General features: G+C 42.9%; 1 protein-coding gene across 1 annotated transcript in view; it reads right to left on the bottom strand.

The window, feature by feature from the left end:
* Positions 1 to 8,474: 8,474 nt before the first annotated feature.
* LOC311142507 (cell adhesion molecule DSCAM-like) overlaps positions 8,475 to 19,095 on the bottom strand; it is a gene marked incomplete at both ends in the record, with an annotated part of 151,585 nt that continues 140,964 nt past the window's right edge. Inside the window, 14 exons of the mRNA XM_084178167.1 lie at positions 8,475 to 8,869; positions 10,408 to 10,710; positions 10,940 to 11,137; positions 11,759 to 11,917; positions 12,188 to 12,303; positions 14,102 to 14,132; positions 14,275 to 14,451; positions 15,989 to 16,279; positions 16,417 to 16,605; positions 16,776 to 16,874; positions 17,020 to 17,183; positions 17,514 to 17,631; positions 18,445 to 18,598; positions 18,922 to 19,055. Coding sequence (XP_084034293.1) covers positions 8,475 to 8,869; positions 10,408 to 10,710; positions 10,940 to 11,137; positions 11,759 to 11,917; positions 12,188 to 12,303; positions 14,102 to 14,132; positions 14,275 to 14,451; positions 15,989 to 16,279; positions 16,417 to 16,605; positions 16,776 to 16,874; positions 17,020 to 17,183; positions 17,514 to 17,631; positions 18,445 to 18,598; positions 18,922 to 19,055 — 2,528 coding nt within the window. The remainder of the gene's footprint in view (positions 8,870 to 10,407; positions 10,711 to 10,939; positions 11,138 to 11,758; positions 11,918 to 12,187; positions 12,304 to 14,101; positions 14,133 to 14,274; positions 14,452 to 15,988; positions 16,280 to 16,416; positions 16,606 to 16,775; positions 16,875 to 17,019; positions 17,184 to 17,513; positions 17,632 to 18,444; positions 18,599 to 18,921; positions 19,056 to 19,095) is intronic.

Raw genomic sequence — 19,095 nt, 5'->3', positions numbered from 1 at the left:
GTACGCTTTCTTGAATTTGTTCTGGATTTGGGGACTGTGAAAAGACCCCTGGTGGCATGTCTGGTGGGGTAAGTGTGTGTGTCAGAGCTGTGTGTAAGTTGACTATGCAAACAATTTGGGATTTTCAACACATTAATGTTTCTTATAAAAAGAAGAAGTGATGCAGTCAGTCTCTCCTCAACTCTTAGCCAAGAGAGACTGGCATGCATAGTATTTATATCAGCCCTCTGATATATCAGCCCTCCTTTCAAATTCCACGAGAGAATAGTTAGTGTTGCCATTGTTTTTTTCTAAAACAGAATGGTTATCTTTAGTGCTGATCAGCCCATGGATGTAAAATAAAAAGCAGGACCCACAGGGAAACCCACCCATTGGTCGTTCACCACCCAGAAGACCCTCTCTATAAACCCTTCTCTGCAAAATCATTCCCTTCAGGGCAAGTCCTCCCTAGGAGATAAATTCAGTAGCCTAAACAGAGCGGGACAGGAATCAACAGGAAGAAAAAACAAGCAAAATCAAAAAAGCAATTGTTTAGTAGTAGCCTATACAGGACTGGCCACCTCTTCTTGCCAGTAGCAAAAAAGTAATACAAAATTAGCGGAGGGATAACTACCAACTTATAATGCTATATTTAGCTCAAACAGATCCAATGCGCTGTAGCCACACAAGAAAACAGTCCCAGTACATATGACACCTCCATATATTGTCCATTGTTCATTTACCTTTTTCTCCAGTGGGCTAAATTAGGGTCACACAGAGTGTTTCTTGGTAGTCTTAAACAAATCTACCTTGAAACAAAAGTATACACCTCACACACATGGTTAGGGGCTTAAAAAAAGAAGACACCTGTACCATGTCAGATATAGAGTTGAAATGTATTCAAATTTGAGTCTGCAACCCAATATTATACTTTATATACATCACAGAATACTGAAATATAACAAAACCATTTGACATAGAAACACCAGATTTTCAGCAGTTAAAAAATGTATAATGTTTATTAATTATGAAATTATAAAAAATATGAATAACATTCCACCCATGAAGCCACTAGAGGGCGATTTGGTCATTTGACTGCAGGAAAGGGCTACTTGGCATGGTGTCATCACTGTGTAAATGTCCTGGACCATAGGCAATATAAATATAACAAGTTCAATGATCAGCAATAATAGTAATATTGTTTCTTGTACCCAAATGAGGGGTGTCCTCATCATTGTCTGATTGTGCATGGATAGCCACCTGAATAATGAGCCAGTCATGGGGTTCCATCTGTCGTCTTGTCCCCTTGTGTGTTGGATTTGATGTGCTTTTCGAAGAAACTATGTGTTTGAGGTATTTGATACCATTCCACTCATTCCGCTCCAGCCATTACCACAAGCACGTTCTCCCCAATTAAGGTGCCACCAACCTCCTGTGCAACAGTTTCAAGTCCTGTGATCCGCACATTGAATTTACGGGAATGATTTTCGACTGATTCCATTTTCTCTTTTAGGAGTTTGATTATCCCTTCCAACTTAGCTCGCGCTGTTTCCAGGTCATGGAGTCGCACCTCTGTCGAATTGACTGTCTTCTCCAGACTTTCCACTTTAGTTGAATAGGTATGCACTTTAGCAGTGAGCACTCCCAATGACTCATTTACCGGTTTTAATTGTAAGTCAAGGGGAGAGATAATCTCCTCACAAACAATCTCTTGTATAGTAGCGGCCAGCTCTTTCTGTTGTCTGGTGTTGAGAGCCGCCATGTTCACACAGTTGAACTGTCGACAGACCAATTCTAGCTGCTGGAGCATAATAGATCTTCTAGTTATTTCTTGTCACACAATGAATGTTCCAGACCTGCAACAGAGTTTTCATTCAATAAGTTTTTCAGTACATTTATCTTAAGCCATCCCTTTAAATATGGTGTACCTTTAATTACAATTTTGTCGACAGACTAGAATACATCGAGAGAATGGGTTCAGAATATAGGGATCAATGAAAGAAAGACATCTAAATATATGCATATTTGTCTCCATTTCACCAATTGGTAGATTTAAAAATATTCCGATTTTGTAGATTATGTAGGCAAATCTTAGGGTTAGGAAAGTAGGTTTGGAGAGCCTTTACACACTAAATATATTGATGAATCAAAACTAGATTTGTTTGATTCATCCTGAAAGTTGCATTATTCAAGTTCAAACCATTAAATATTGCAAGGTGGGGAAAAAGTGTACAATAGGGGTTGAACAATAATCGTATAAATCTACCCTTAATCCTCACTAATCACGGAACTGTATGACAACAGTCCAGTCGTCATGAACCGTGCGCTAGGCTCCAGGTTTAAACTGCTAAATGTGGTCTGAGTTCCATAATGATTCAAATAGGCTATATGTCCCAAATTATTGCCCAACATAAGCCTAATATGATCCACTAATGCTAGTGACCCTCAGGAACAACTACATGGATGTGACAGAAGAAAGAAAGGTAAACAGAATGGAATGGAATGATGCAAAATGTAAGTAACTAATTTAAGGAAACTAACACTAAAGTGACAGTTATAAATATATGCGGTGATAGGATTTTAGGATTGCATCCATATGACTGGTTTAACATTAATCTCCATGGATCATAAGGAACAATTATCTAAACCAATTGCTATGTGTATTTACAATCCCTTTTTCCAAACAGATTACTCATTTACCTAGCTCTTATCAATAGCTCTTATCAATTTATAAATTACAGTGCATGGAGAATGCTGTTATTTCTATCGGAAAAAGAAAGTAGATCCTTTTCCCATTTGTAACTGGCAGATTCCTCGCTCGTAAAGGTGGTGGAATTATGAGGGAATTAAGTCAAGGTCAGAATACGCCATATCTGTAGAAACACCTCCGCCACACCTTAATTTTGTTAATCTCCACCCCAAACGAAAAGTGGGTGAATAGCATGTTATTCTTATGCTTAAGTTAATGTCAGAATACGCATAGAGAGAAAAGTGCATAAAAAGGTAATTACATTCCATTTACGCATGCTTACCTCGGGTCGGAATTCCCCCGTTTTTGTCTATAAAGTCCGCTTGCATAAACTTCCACCATACCTTACCTCATTGTTAACCTTCAGATGTATAAGTTACCAGACCCGGACTCAGGGATGGCTAACCCTAGAGATCCTTTCAATCTCCGATTAAGGTAAATCTGCTTTTTTTTCACCTCTCATGTGGAATGATCTCCAAAACTCCTTAAAGTGGGAGGAGTTGGTGCCTCTAGGGCAATTCAGGTGGATGTTAGAGGGCCTTTTTTACTGAAGAATGTGTTTGTTTCATCTGATTGTGTTTTGCTTTTCATGTTTTGTGTTTGCTTTTCATGTATTGTGTTATTGATTTGTACATAGGAATGTATGGTTGTTTTTTGTTGTTTATTGATGTGTTCATGCAGGGCTCATCTGCGAAAGAGACCATGGTCTCAGCCTGACTCCTTGCTTAAATAAAGGTTAAATAAAAATTGGATTAGTTGATAGGAATGAACAGTCTCACACCCTTCACAATGCATTAAGCATGCAGGATGGCAATCATTACCAAATTTTGTCAAAGTTAGTGTTATATCTGATATGATTGGAGGCTACTTGGAGATGATTAGTTAGATGAGGTATGTTATTCAATGCAACATGTAGGCAGCTAAACTTTACAACACTGTCACCTGCAGGTAAGGAGTTGTGCACATGTTAGCGTCGATGTCAGCGCACCCCCCTGGAAATCTAATTAGCATTTTATTTATTTATTCCCATCAAAATCAGTCTGTTTAAGCTAGAGATTTCTGTTTTTTTGCATGGGCTGCGTCTTAATCCACCACATCCGCTGATGTCGACATTCCGAATCTGTGGTGGAAGGTGGCAGAGGTACAGCGGTGTTTGTCAGAACAGGAGACATCCCGAAAATCTGCCTTCTTACGAAAAAGTCTGTAGCGGCCGAACGGAACATGATGATGTTCTCCGTTTTGCTCTACGACACCCACAAGCGTCACAGGACTTGTCTGAAGTCGGCACTGCCGATCTGCCAACATCTGTCTCTAGCGTCCAACCAGTTTGTGCTACACACTAAAGGTGTCTGCATAAAAGGTTTGGTTTGCTCCTAGCAGAACTCGGCTAGGCGAAGTGAACATCTGTGTCTTGCATACTCCCTTAAAGACCTTCACTTTAAAAAATGAGAAAAAAGCGACAATAGTACTGTTTGCCACTCTTGAGACGCCGTAGCCACTTCCTCAAAATAGTCAGAATGAATCTAAGATAACTCAAGAATTCTGTAACTAATCATGATCATTTTTGCCGAGGAGGTCTTAGTGGCGCAATTTTACATCTAACTAAGATGTTTGGTGCAGTATTTCTCAAGTGAAAAAAATTGCATGAAAACGAGTGACAACAACTTCATTGAAGAATCCCTACTGTTGACCAATTACTGACAAAGGGGCGTAGACTTCGGCTACTGAACTTCGGCTTGCCTCAGGAAAAAAAATGGTGTGCACGAACAGCCGAAAACACCCTTGCCGAAGACCAAAACTAACAAAAACATCACAAAATGTCGTCATAATATACTGTATGCACGAACTGTTATGGGTGGGAAGCATGCGGACGCCTTAATATGAGCCAACCATAGAAAGATTGGACTCTCACGAACATGTCAGTTGTTTTGCTCTAGGACGCCCACAAGCCTCACAAGACTTGTCTGAAGGTAGCCCGGGTCCAGTTAAAAAAATAATGGAAGTAAACTGTACAGTCGTGGTCAAAAGTTTTGAGAATGACACAAGTATTGGTCTTCACAAAGTTTGCTGCTTCAGTGTTTTTAGATATTTTTGTCAGATGTTACTATGGTATACTGAAGTATAATTACAAGCATTCCATAAGTGTCAAAGGCTTTTATTGACAATTACATTAAGTTTATGCAAATAGTCAATATTTGCAGTGTTGACCCTTCTTTTTCAAGATCTCTGCAATCCGCCCTGGCATGCTGTCAATTAACTTCTGGGCCACATCCTGACTGATGGCAGCCCATTCTTGCATAATCAATGCTTGGAGTTTGTCAGAATTTGTGGGGTTTTGTTTGTCCACCCGCCTCTTGAGGATTGACCACAAGTTCTCAATGGGATTAAGGTCTGGGGAGTTTCCTGGCCATGGACCCAAAATGTTGATGTTTTGTTCCCCGAGCCACTTAGTTATCACTTTTGCCTTATGGCAAGGTGCTCCATCATACTGGAAAAGGCATTGTTCATCACCAAACTGTTCTTGGATGGTTGGGAGAAGTTGCTCTCGGAGGATGTGTTGGTACCATTCTTTATTCATGGCTGTGTTCTTAGGCAAAATTGTGAGTGAGCCCACTCCCTTGGCTGAGAAGCAACCCCACACATGAATAGTCTCAGGATGCTTTACTGTTGGCATGACACAGGACTGATTGTAGCGCTCACCTTGTATTCTCCGGACAAGCTTTTTTCCGGATGCCCCAAACAATCGGAAAGGGGATTCATCAGAGAAAATGACTTTACCCCAGTCCTCAGCAGTCCAATCCCTGTACCTTTTGCAGAATATCAGTCTGTCCCTGATGTTTTTCCTGGAGAGAAGTGGCTTCCTCGCTGCCCTTCTTGACACCAGGCCATCCTCCAAAAGTCTTCACCTCACTGTGCGTGCAGATGCACTCACACCTGCCTGCTGCCATTCCTGAGCAAGCTCTGCACTGGTGGTGCCCCGATCCCGCAGCTGAATCAACTTTAGGAAACGGTCCTGGTGCTTGCTGGACTTTCTTGGGTGCCCTGAAGCCTTCTTCACAACAACTGAACCTCTCTCCTTGAAGTTCTTGATGATCCGATAAATTGTTGATTTAGGTGCAATCTTACTAGCAGCAATATCCTTGCCTGTGAAGCCCTTTTTGTGCAAAGCAATGATGACGGCACGTGTTTCCTTGCAGGTAACCATGGTTAACAGAGGAAGAACAATGATTTCAAGCACCACCCTCCTTTTAAAGCTTCCAGTCTGTTATTCTAACTCAATCAGCATGACAGAGTGATCTCCAGCCTTGTCCTCATCAACACTCTCACCTGTGTTAACGAGAGAATCACTGACATGATGTCAGCTGGTCCTTTTGTGGCAGGGCTGAAATGCAGTGGAAATGTTGTTTTGGGATTAAGTTCATTTTCATGGCAAAGAGGGACTTTGCAATTAATTGCAATTCTTCTGATCACTCTTCATAACATTCTGGAGTATATGCAAATTGCCATCATAAAAACTGAGGCAGCAGACTTTGTGAAAATTAATATTTGTGTCATTCTCAAAACTTTTCACCACGACTGTATATGGAAGTACTTTAGTGCCCCAAAAAAGAGTTAAATATGGTAATAAAAAATATCTCTCAGATACAGGACAGACACTTCAAAACATACTTCCTTTTGATTTATTTTTGACTGTTTTGCCATGTATGAATATGTTATTCAATGCGTTTCTATGGGCTAATAGCAGTAAGGCCAAATTCAATGTTTCATCAAATTATTTGTACATATTTTGGGGCGATACTTACAGGGGTATACATTATCCTTGGTATGACGATCTTAAAACAACTACATATATTAGCTTAGTAGAAACCCAGCCCGGGCCCTTAGGGGGTTTAGTACTGAAAAAACATGAAACGTCATTGGTACAACAATATTTTAGTTTGGAGAGTTTGATTATTATGAGACTCATGAGTGCTTTTACATAAAAAGGAATTAGTGATTATCAATGACTGTTGTTCAAATTCATTTCAGATGAATTACCCAACAATCCACCACTATCACCACTCACTCACTCACTCACTCACTCACTCACTCACTCACTCACTCACCCAGTGACACACCCCCACCCACAACCTTTGCGGGCGCCCTCCTCTATCCATGTCTCTAAACAACCCATCGCCAGTCATTCATGTCAAACTGTGAAGGATAATTTGGGGAACAGCCTTTTTATTAATAAAATGTGAACCGTGGGTTAGTTTCTCTTCATTTCAGTGCCACCATGGTGAACACCATGTTAAAAATAAAAAGCAACATCTTTTTAAAAGGAATATCATAATGAAGACAATTAAAACAAATCATATAAACTGGCATTAATGACCTCACAGCATTCTTATCAATCTCTCCCTCCAGGAATAAAAAATAAAGAAAAAATGGGCCAGGGTAAACAACAACTAAAACTGTGTAGTTATATCCACACTTTAGAAAGATATTTCCCATATATTTTGGTTTGGTTTGAAGGGGGGATTGTCTCAAGTTTTTTCCCTGTAGAGGAGCATCACGGCAATGCAACGACAATACATCTACTGAGGAGGAGAGTGAGAGCCTTGAAGACTCTACCTAGTGCACTGAGAATAGGGGTTCTGTCTGGACAAATGTTTTGGGGTGTCGTGAAGTGCAAACCATTATATCTCTGACCCTCCCTGTTCTAGCTAACTTCATCTACCACCCTGGCAAATTAGCAATGGTAAACTACACCTGAATACATAGCTGGGGTTTGTCCCGCCCTGTAAGTATACTAACATAGTTATTTTTTCATTACAGTACAGTATAGAGCAAATAGTATCAATATAATTTCCATAATCTTTTTTCATATTGCACCATCAGAGTATGGGACACAGAGAAAGATCAACAGAGACTCCATTTCCTAATCAAAATGAGATATGTGCAAACATGACTAAGGACTTTATTAACCAAATCAATTCTTCCCTGTAATATCCACAAATAAAAGTGATTTCTCTTTTTATATATATATATATTTATAGTAATAAGAATAATAAATCTTCACATTTGATCATTTCATAGTGTGACAAAAATGCTCAACTGGGCTGTCCAGTCGTGATCATAATCCTCTTAATCGTCTTTAATTGGTCAGTCCCCATGCATCCATAGGAAATAGATTATTTTCTTCAAAAAAGTAACAATTTGAGAGCAGCTGACAAGTTTGGACTGGTGTCGATTTCTTCCATTCCCAGATTTCTCCGAAGATTCATTCAGTGTTTTAGAGGAAGTTTCCATAGAAAAAAATGACAGGCTCCAAATTATTGTCTCACACTCAGGAAAAAAAGTTGTCCAGGTTCTTATTCAAATAGTGTAGTAATGGTAATAATTGATCATTTGTTATCAATAATTAATAATCATTAATAGTTGAGAACTAACAACAAATAATCACTGATTAATAATTAATGATTAACAATAATAATCAAGAATAAATAATGTTCCCTCATAACATAATTAGTTTGGCAAGCTCTGTGTGGAGTCATTTCAGATGAATGAATTTTCTCACAAGTTTAAAAAACAAAGAAAGAAAGCTCCAAAATAAATAAAAGAAGATTAGTAAAAGTTACCCCTCCTTTAAGAAGAAAGGGGACGTTATATACAGGACTGTGTGGTGAGAGTCAGTTTACTGCACTTGTAAGTGTAATAAGTCTAGTGTTAGTGTGAGTTTTAGTCCGGCCCCATGACCCTGGTGTTATACCAGCGTGTAGGACTTTGCGTAGGGGTTGTTGGTCTGTTTGAGTTGTCCTCGTGAGTCCAGCAGGGACTCTTGGGAGGTGCTAAGCTTGGCGGCCTGGGCCAGCTCTGAGCCTTCTCTGTGGGGCAGGGTGGCTGCTGAGCCAGGCTGCCACTGGGCCACTGGGTCCCTGCTGCTGGCCCTGCTGCTGGCCTGGGGGGCCTCTGTGGGAGTAGGGGGCGCCATGCGTGACGGCCGTTTCAGGGAGCGACTCTTCTGGGGCTCCAAACAGGCCTGGCCCATGGCCCCCTCCCCCCCCGCGCCACCCCTCCCTCCAGTGCCCGAGCATGACATTCCACGGTTCAGTAGGAAGTCCATGCGCAGGTAAGGAGGCAGGTGCACTAGCTCGCCCCCTACAGGACAAAGGAAGGAAAGAGAGGGGAGTTAGTTATGATGCATTTTGTTTTATGGACAACAAACCCATTGAATACACATATGGCCAGTGGAATTATGGAAAAATCTCGGTTCAAAACACTTCAGTAAAGAGAAATGACTGCCCCTGGGGGAAAGGTTAGGTGAGATACAAGCTCCTCACATCTTCCACTCCAACCCACAAAACTAGGGTAGCTTATATGCCAAAGTCATCCATAGATTCTGACAGTCTATTAAAGTATACTGCTTTATAATAATAATAATAATAATAATAATAATAATAATATGCCATTTAGCAGACGCTTTTATCCAAAGCGACTTACAGTCATGCGTGCATACATGTTTGTGTATGGGTGGTCCCGGGGATCGAACCCACTACCCTGGCATTACAAGCGCCGTGCTCTACCAGCTGAGCTTTGTCTGGTTATTGAGGTAATATGCCAAAGAATACTTCAGTGGTTCATTATTCTCTGTGTTCTTCATCTGAATTAGGCCTTGACCAACATTAAATGAAATGGCAATATTTTACAATGTCATTAACCCCCCCCCCCCCCCCCCCCCCAGTGCAGTTCATTACAAATGTATCTGAGTAAAGTCTACAAAGCCTGAGTTTAATAAAATATATAACTATAATGAACCAAAACTATATAGAATTAATAAGATGAAGACTTAAACAAGAAGGCTGAATTTATAAGATGAAGTGACCTCATAGCAAGTGATCTCAAACAGGGACCTCACAGACTACAAGTGGCCTCAAACAGATTTAAGTGGTTCAATGTTCAAGCTTGGTCATCCTGCAATGGAGTTTTGTCAATAGAATAAGCTTAATTAAGTAATTCATATATTACCTTAATTAATACATTAATTTATGCAAATCATTGTCTGCAAAACTCCACATTTGTTGCTGCAAGTAGTTATATAGCATTACTAGGGTTGCAAACATTTTCAATAAATTCCCTGGTTTTCTAGAAATCCTTGTTGGAAGATTCCAGGTTTGCTGGAATCCCATCCAGGACTTCGGGAAAACCAGGGAATTTATTGAAAGTTCCCAGAATTTTGCAACCCTGAGCATTACTAGACCATTAGCTTCAGAACAGTTACATTTATATATCAGCAGTAAATATTTACGAACCCGAAACCCTGGGATATGTTCTGGTTGGCCTGACATTTACGAGGGAGAGGGAAATGGCCCTGAATTGATTAGTTTGGTCTGACTGACCAGCTTTGTGTTTTAAATGGCTATTACAGTTTGTTAGTTTTTATTGGCATATGAAGAACATAATACCTTGAAATGTTACGACACAGAGTTTTTCAATTCTGCTACAGTTCTGCATACAGGTAACAGACCATAGACTAACCCCACAGTCTATCTATGAAGAAAGTATGTGTCAGATTTTAGGGTTAGGGTTAGGGTTAAGATTAGGGTAACAAGCCTGGTGAAGGCTAGCAAACGTTAGCGACAGAGCTCAGAGTTAGCTACAGCTACAGCTGAGTTAGCTATGTGTCTACGTGACCTCACCCGGTCTGTGAGCCTTGGGCGCGGCCATGTTCATTACTCGGCTGACGTCCTGAGGCTTGGGCGGGGAGGCAGTGAACCTGCAGATGCCTGACTCGGAGGGTGTGCTGGACGTCAGGCTGTCTGTGTAGTCATTGGTACCCGTCGTCATCTGCTCCGACGACGTATCCGAGATGAAGCACTCTGTGATGGTAAACTTGGCGTGCCGCAGCTGCTCCTCCATCTTGGCGTGCTCATAGGCCCGCGCCAGCTCCTCGTAGGTGGACGAGGCGCTCTCTGTGGACACCATGCTACTCCGTGCCCGGTCTACACCAGGGGTTAGGGTTAGAGGCCGTGTTAGTAGAGCAGTTAGGGGCTAACGCTAGCCTTAGCATTGTTATAAACTGTTGACATGGTTGAAAGTTCTATAGTAGGCCGATCTGTTGTTTTTAAAGAGGTGAGAGGTGTTGTTATGGTTAAGGGTGATATTACAGGATATATGGGGACTGTTACAGCGGTTGTTACAGACTTGTCTCGTCTTCATGTGCATTGTTACCTGTGTCCTGAGATGGGCTGACGCTGTAGCTGTCACTCTCCTTGTCCACAGAGCCGGCCACCCGTGGCGTGGGCAGTCTCCAGTCAGTGCTCAGGGTGTGGGCCGAGACTGGCGGGTGTGGTCGGTTCAGGGTCCACTGGCTAGCGTAGCGGTTGCGTGCGGCAGGGCCTGCTTTGGCTGTGCGGCGGGCTGTGGGATCTGACAAGGAAGGTTACAGGACGTTACATCACAGTAAGGTGTTATGTCACATAGCAAGGGTTCATCTTGAGTACTGCAATGCCCTGTTTTTTTAAGCTGACTGAGTGTTTTTAAGGGTGACAGTAAGTGTGTAGCTGGCAACAGCAATGACGGCTGGACACCCAATCCTCACATAAACCAACAAAAAGAAAACGCCCACCATCACAATATCTCACATGGAGTTAATCTCAGGACCTCTTGTGTTCACACAAATACATATAGCTTACAATAACAGTGAGAAAACGGTTTGATTGGGTTGACTGCAGTCCTCCACAAATATGTCCATTTTTGGTTGGATGCACTACACATACATAATCATTCATGTTTAGAATTTAAAATAATATTACAGCAATAACCACTGTGTTGAAAGTAATTGCTTATCAGTGTGAACAACATCAGTGGAGATGGTAGTGGCAGTGTTCATAATGCTTCTGATGACTCTCTGAGGACTGGAGCTGAATAAAACCAGTCTGTTGTCTGGAATCAACTCTACCTGTATACATTCCAGCTGTATGAATGCAATCCTTATCACACTTACTAATTCTAGCTCCACCGCTAGTAAAGTAAAGAGGATGTCCGTACTGGACTTACTGGTTCCTGGCCTAGCGTCAGATACGTCCACTAGAGGTCCGGTGGCCTGGGACAGGGACTGGTAGTGGACGGTGTGGGTAACCGTAGATGACTTCTGTTTCTGAGTCTCCCCAAAGTCATTGTCAGTCAGCAGCACTGTGGACCTGTCGTCTGAAAGAGAGAGAAACATTTCACAAACATGGTCACTACAGTACGATGAGAATAGCCAGAGTAGGTACTACTACCACATGGAAGGCCACAGATATGTGATATTTACATATTGTTATCCAATGTTACACCAGTTTCCCACTCGTATTTCCTACTTGGAAGCTCATTATGAGTTTTGACATGTCCGGGAGCTTTCCGGGAGTTTCAGTCCCAAGTTTCCGATAATTCAGAGAACACATGAAAGCATCATAATGTATCAGAGTGTCCACTCACCGACTGTCTCCATGGTGTCTCTCTCCTCTATGAGCAGCTGGGCTCGGGGGATGTCGATGTGCATTCTAAGGGTCTGCTGCTGCTTGTTGATGGTGTCTGCAGGTCGTGTGTTTTTACTGCATGGGGAACACAGAAAACGTAATACACAGATTTGAATACAGATTTCATTACACTGCATCATATCTTCAGATACTGGTGATTCTGATATGATTCTATAGATACAGTATTGAATGTTTTTTTCTTCCAGTAATGCATTAGACAATAGTAACTATCTATAAAGTTATACAGTGAGGGAAAAAAGTATTTGATCCCCTGCTGATTTTGTACGTTTGCCCACTGACAATGAAATGATCAGTCTATAATTTTAATGGTAGGTTTATTTGAACAGTGAGAGACAGAATAACAACAAAAAAATCCAGAAAAACGCATGTCAAAAATGTTATAAATTGATTTGCATTTTAATGAGGGAAATAAGTATTTGACCCCTCTGCAAAACATGACTTAGTACTTGGTGGCAAAACCCTTGTTGGCAATCACAGAGGTCAGACGTTTCTTGTAGTTGGCCACCAGGTTTGCACACATCTCAGGAGGGATTTTGTTCCACTACTCTTTGCAGATCTTCTCCAAGTCATTAAGGTTTCGAGGCTGACGTTTGGCAACTCGAACCTTCAGCTCCCTCCACAGATTTTCTATGGGATTAAGGTCTGGAGACTGGCTAGGCCACTCCAGGACCTTAATGTGCTTCTTCTTGAGCCACTCCTTTGTTGCCTTGGCCGTGTGTTTTGGGTCATAGTCATGCTGGAATACCCATCCACTACCCATTTTCAATGCCCTGGCTGAGGGAAGGAGGTTCTCACCCTAGATTTGACGGTACATGGCCCCGTCCATCGTCCCTTTGATGCAGTGAGGTTGTCCCGTCCCCTTAGCAGAAAAACACCCCCAAAGCATAATGTTTCCACCTCCATGTTTGACGGTGGGGATGGTGTTCTTGGGGTCATAGGCAGCATTCCTCCTCCTCCAAACAAGGCGAGTTGAGTTGATGCCAAAGAGCTCGATTTTGGTCTCATCTGACCACAACACTTTCACCCAGTTCTCCTCTGAATCATTCAGATGTTCATTGGCAAACTTCAGACGGGTCTGTATATGTGCTTTCTTGAGCAGGGGGACCTTACGGGCGTTGCAGGATTTCAGTCCTTCACGGCGTAGTGTGTTACCAATTGTTTTCTTGGTGACTATGGTCCCAGCTGCCTTGAGATCATTAACAAGATCCTCCCGTGTAGTTCTGGGCTGATACCTCACCATTCTCATGATCATTGCAACTCCACGAGGTGAGATCTTGCATGGAGCACCAGGCCGAGGGAGATTGACAGTTATTTTGTGTTTCTTCCATTTGCGAATAATCGCACCAACTGTTGTCACCTTCTCACCAAGCTGCTTGGCGATGGTCTTGTAGCCCATTCCAGCCTTGTGTAAGTCTACAATCTTGTCCCTGACATCCTTGGAGAGCTCTTTGGTCTTGGCCATGGTGGAGAGTTTGGAATCTGATTGATTGATTGCTTCTGTGGACAGGTGTCTTTTATACAGGTAACAAACTGAGATTAGGAGCACTCCCTTTAAGAGTGTGCTCCTAATCTCAGCTCGTTACCTGTATAAAAGACACCTGGGAGCCAGAAATCTTTCTGATTGAGAGGGGGTCAAATACTTATTTCCCTCATTAAAATGCAAATCAATTTATAACATTTTTGACATGCGTTTTTCTGGATTTTTTTGTTGTTATTCTGTCTCTCACTGTTCAAATAAACCTACCATTAAAATTATAGACTGATCATTTCTTTGTCAGTGGGCAAACGTACAAAATAAGCAGGGGATCAAATACTTTTTTCCCTCACAGTACGTCAAACTGCTCCTGCTTACCTCATCAGCATCTCTGCCAAACTTTTCGCATCTACAGAGCAAACAAGAACAAAAATCACACTACATACAGATGATACTCACACTATACTTGACAATAGTTAGACAATAGTTACAGAAATCTTACAGAAATCTAACCAATCAGGTGTTGCCCTGTTGCTGCTGTGACCTCTCACCTCTGAGCCTCTTCAGTCTCTGTTCCCTCCTTCTCCTCCTGAGGACTAGCAGCAGGACAAAGACCAGCACAATGCCCACCAGCACACAGGAGATGATGGTCACCATCTTCAGACCCTCGTTACTGGACGTACTGTCCACACTCACAGTTGGAGCCTTCACCAGTGGAGCGATGGTACCTTGAGACAGGTCATAGAGATGTCATTAGCTGACAAACTGTTATGACATGTGTTATGACAACATAATGTAGGTTGCCTGTACAACACCCTCAGCGGGGCTGGGTAAATTAGGTTTTCAGGGGAATTGGAAGAGAGCCTGTAATGCGACTTCCGCTTTTGGCGACACTTTATCTTAACTCCTCCTCCACATTTAGTGATTGGTTGAATAATGCAGAAGAGAACCTCCTTGACAGTATTTTTTCTCGTCAGGACCAGAATGTGTGGCATCGCACTCAGGCGTTTCTTTTACGCCTGCTACATTAGGTTACTTGTACAATAACTAGAAGGTTGTCAATCATCCAAATACAAACACGTATTAAGCCTATACAGCAGTGGAGGCTGGTGGGAGGAGCTATAGGAGGACAGGCTCATTGTAATGGCTGGAATGGAATCAATGGAACGGAGTCAAACGTGGTTTCCATATGTTTTATGTTTTTGATACTGTTCCCACATTCCATTCCAGCCATTACAATGAGCCCGTCCTCCTATAGCTACTCCCACCAGCTTCCTCTGCTATGCAGTGTCTGTCGATGAATAGAAAATAGTAAATTACCTTTGTTAATGTTTAAAACATGGATCAAGCACATGGCACAAGGTAACAGTGCCTCTGCAGCTTGCATCCAATCCTAATATCTTTCCCATCAAACCCACGCAATCTGCTCCAACAAGCTGCTGCAGCACTGCGCTAGCTGCAATCAGCCCCTGACCTTTTGCCAAACTGGCAGTAATGCCCAGTTGACTGAATTCATTACTTAAAATAGATAAACTCATCCTTCTTAGCTGAATACTAAGCTTTTTCTCCCCTGTTTTACACTTCCTGGGCGGCTGGGGGGTTAGATGTATATGGGGGGGACAAATAGACCAGGATCTAGGGAAGGGGTGTGGTGTGGTGTGTGTGTGTAAGGTTTTGGTTCGGTTGGATAAGGCCATTGAATCCCTAGGGGGGAGGGTGGGGGGGGTGCTGGCACTAGCAGGTGATTGCTTATCTGTTGGCCCCCTCTAGCCCCTCTGCAGTCGGTAGATCATGTAATTATTTAAACCATGCAGTGCCGAGCGCTCGATAGGGCCGTGATGGAGGCGTCATAAACAGCGGCATGGCCACTGGAGTCAGCAGAAAATCTACTTGAGGTACTTAACTGCCCCATTCATCAGTTAGAGCCTCCTTATAAAGCCTGGACCAGGGAAAGACTAGCATGAGACAGCCACTTTAAATGGCAGGGACGAGGGAAGAGCTCCAAGCACCAGTAAATAGCTAAATATGAAGTAATTTCCTTCTCTTCTAAGGCAGGTATAGTACATACTGTAAACAAAAGTTTTTGATGGAGACTCAGGCAGTTTTGACACAATTTTCAAGGGATGGTAAGGTACATGCCTTTTAAACTACAGTTCTTCATTCTTTATTCAGATATCCTGAATAAGTCACTATAAGCGTGTATATCCTTCAACTTATCACTTGCTACAGTATGTATAGTATCAGTGAAGAGACAAGTGAACTCACTGCCGTCGTAGCTCAGAGTGGCGAACTTGACCCTCTTCTCTGCTGAGCCGGCGCTGTTGAACACCTTCATCTGCAGTTCGTACCAGGTGGCCTCGGCCAGGTCATACAGGATGTAGCTCTTGGTCAGAGAGGTGCGCTGGGCCGTGGTCCACGTGGGAGACTCCACCGAACGGTACTCTAACGTGAAGGACGTGATTGGACAGCCGCCGTTGTTCCAGCCAATCAGGTTGAGCCTGACACGAGTGGCGTTGATACTGGTGAAGAGCTCCTGTTCTTTAGAGTACTGGGGTTCTGTTGGGGAGAGAGGAGACAGACCACACTTCAATGAGAGGTCTTTCCATAATAATTAGTTTTTCATTAATTGAGTAAAAGAAATGGAGTCACTATTTAATAAAAACCATATGTAAAAGGATGTCACATCTCCCTACCTTTCCCATGAGTCTTAGCTTCGATGATCTCACTGATGCGCCCTGGCCCCACGGCATTCTGGGCAGTCAGGGTGAACTTGTACCAGGTGCCACACTTCAGGTTCTCCAGTCGATAGGAACGCTCACTAGGGCTGATGGCAAAGTTGCCCCACTTCTCACTGTTGTCCTCTGAGTACTGCAGGATGTAGCCTGATGTGTGAGAGAGAGGTTAGGATGTTACAGTGTTGCCTGCTAAACAGCCATCCTGGTGTTGCTAATAGGGAACCCTATTTAATCAAGTCAGTAAGCTGTTGTCCAAGGAAAAAAACAAAAATATCCTATAATAGTTACTGTTGCTGCTAGCTGTGTTGGTGTCTGACCTCTGATGGAGCTACCTCCGTTGTCTCCTGGTATCCAGGACAGAGTGATGGACGTGGTGGTCGTCTTGGTAACGGTGAGACGAGGCTGGTCCGGGGGAACTAGAAGTAAAAATATGGATTTTATTTAAGTCCTTCTAACTCATGATGATATCCTTTCACTTCATGAATACACGTCTATTTAGTATTTTTATGACTATCACTGAATTGAAGACTGGTAAACTGATTTGTTCCACCACACATTTACCTTGAACCTGCAGGTTGAGGATGATTTTATCTGGCCCAAAACTGTTGCTAGCCACACAGGTGTAGTTCCCAGAATCCTCAGCTTTCACCGTGCGGATGACCAGGCTGCCGTTGCCCTGAACGATGCGTCTACTGTCAATCACAGCAGGGGCGGGGCTTCCATTGCTGAATGACAAATGTACGAAAGACAGACAGACAATGAACTACGGTGAGATACACCACAGTGAAAATCATTGAAAAGTCTTGGATAATGTTACAGTACTTGTGTGTAGGAATATGCAGTACATGTAAACAACCACGATTATTTTACATTCTGCTGATGAGTGTGAAAGGATACTGCAAACAAACAGGGTCTTCAGTGAAAATTGGCATTCCAAAGAGCCACAGTTTTTTCACTGGTATTTAGTGTGCGTTAAAAGTGACTCAAAACATGGTCTGTTCTAAGTGCTACTGTCTGTCCTACATGCAGCATGACGTGTTGTACTCTGTACTCACGTCTCCTTGAGCCACTTGACCGTGGGGGCTGGGTCGCCCACCGCCTTACAAGGCAACACGATGTCCCTCATCCAGGGGGTGGTCACTGTGCCGTTGAATGTCAGGATCTGAGCAGGAGCTGCACACATACAAACACACCACAACTGGGTCAAATACTTTGGCTGACTTGATTTAGTTTTCCTGGTACAACAGAAGTAATGGAATAGACCCAAAAGTGGAAATCCATCCCAAATACTTTCAAGGGAAGCTCTATAAAAGCAGTATAAACTGTTAATTCCTTATCCAACTTTATTGAATTCACCACCTCTTCCTCTACACCTGCACCCCTTAAGGCATACAGAGCCCATCTCTGTGCTTAGACAGATATAAAGTGGTCTGTTTGGGATGAGGATGATCAGGCAGCAAACTAATTTTTAAAACACATCAGGTCTGGAACTCCAGACTGGAAACCACATTTATCACCCCTGCCTCTAACAGGATGAGAATGTCCAGATAATGTTGCGAGGTCCCGACTCCAACCACTACACTGCCTATCACTGCTCACCATCAGCACAGTGCTGACAGGGTGGAATAGCAGACCTGTTTGCATTCAGTTTGATGAGCTCGCTTCAACTACATTCACATCCTGTGATAGGAGATAGTATAGTCTCCTCTTTTCTAAATTCGTCCAGATGCCTCTCTTCCAACTTTTGTCAATCTGAATAAGCTCTAAGGTAGGCAACTCATAGGGAGAGTTTCTCAGGGTTGTACCCCTTTAAATGTTCTGATCAAGGCTTTGACAGAAAACACAACTCAAACACATCAGCACATATGCACACAGTGAAAATGAGCTGATGTCTTTTGTGTCTTCTAAAAACATTCAGAGACTGAGACAGCTATTCTTATCATCTGTTTCAGGATAATGAGAAGGGAAACCATAAGCTCCACCTACCCTCGGCCAAGGGCTTGATGGTGATGATGTCGCTTGCGTTGCCACGGCCGGCTGCGGTGACGGCCACCACCCAGATGCTGTACTGGCGGTTCCTGCTCAGGTTGGGGATACGGTAGAAGAAGATGTCTGGAGCTGCTTCAAACTCACTGCTCACCTGTAGGAGTGGAGAGACCGGCATGATGTTAGCAGAGAAATACAGGACCTACTCAAATGTCTGTACCAAGCTATCAATTCTTGGAGCTGAACATTGATGACACAGCCCTGACAATGTTAGATAGAGGGTTTATAAGCCAGCAGTACCCCATCAGTCTCCCTGTAGCCTTGTGTGCCATGCGGGCTTCTTATCTAGTCTAGCCCTTGAACCTGGTGCCTCCCTCTCCTCCAATTTATGTCTGGTCTCTTAAATATACTGTATGCCCACCACTGACATGCCTTCATCCCTGTACTGTGAAACCCAGTACTCTGTGTCCTCTTTACCGTGGGGTGTGGGTTAGAGCAGAAGACAGTATATTTCCTGATGATGCCATTGAGTTTGAGAGGAGGGAGCCACGACACAAACACCACCGAGTTAGATGCCGCCGCTGCCTTCACCCCAGCCGGAGGACCAGGAACTGGTGAGGGAAAACATTGAGGAAATATACATTATTACCC

The sequence above is a fragment of the Coregonus lavaretus genome (assembly GCF_964263955.1).
Source record: "Coregonus lavaretus genome assembly, chromosome: 15".
In the NCBI taxonomy this organism is placed as follows: domain Eukaryota; kingdom Metazoa; phylum Chordata; class Actinopteri; order Salmoniformes; family Salmonidae; genus Coregonus; species Coregonus lavaretus.
This window is presented reverse-complemented; position numbering and strand designations above follow the sequence as displayed.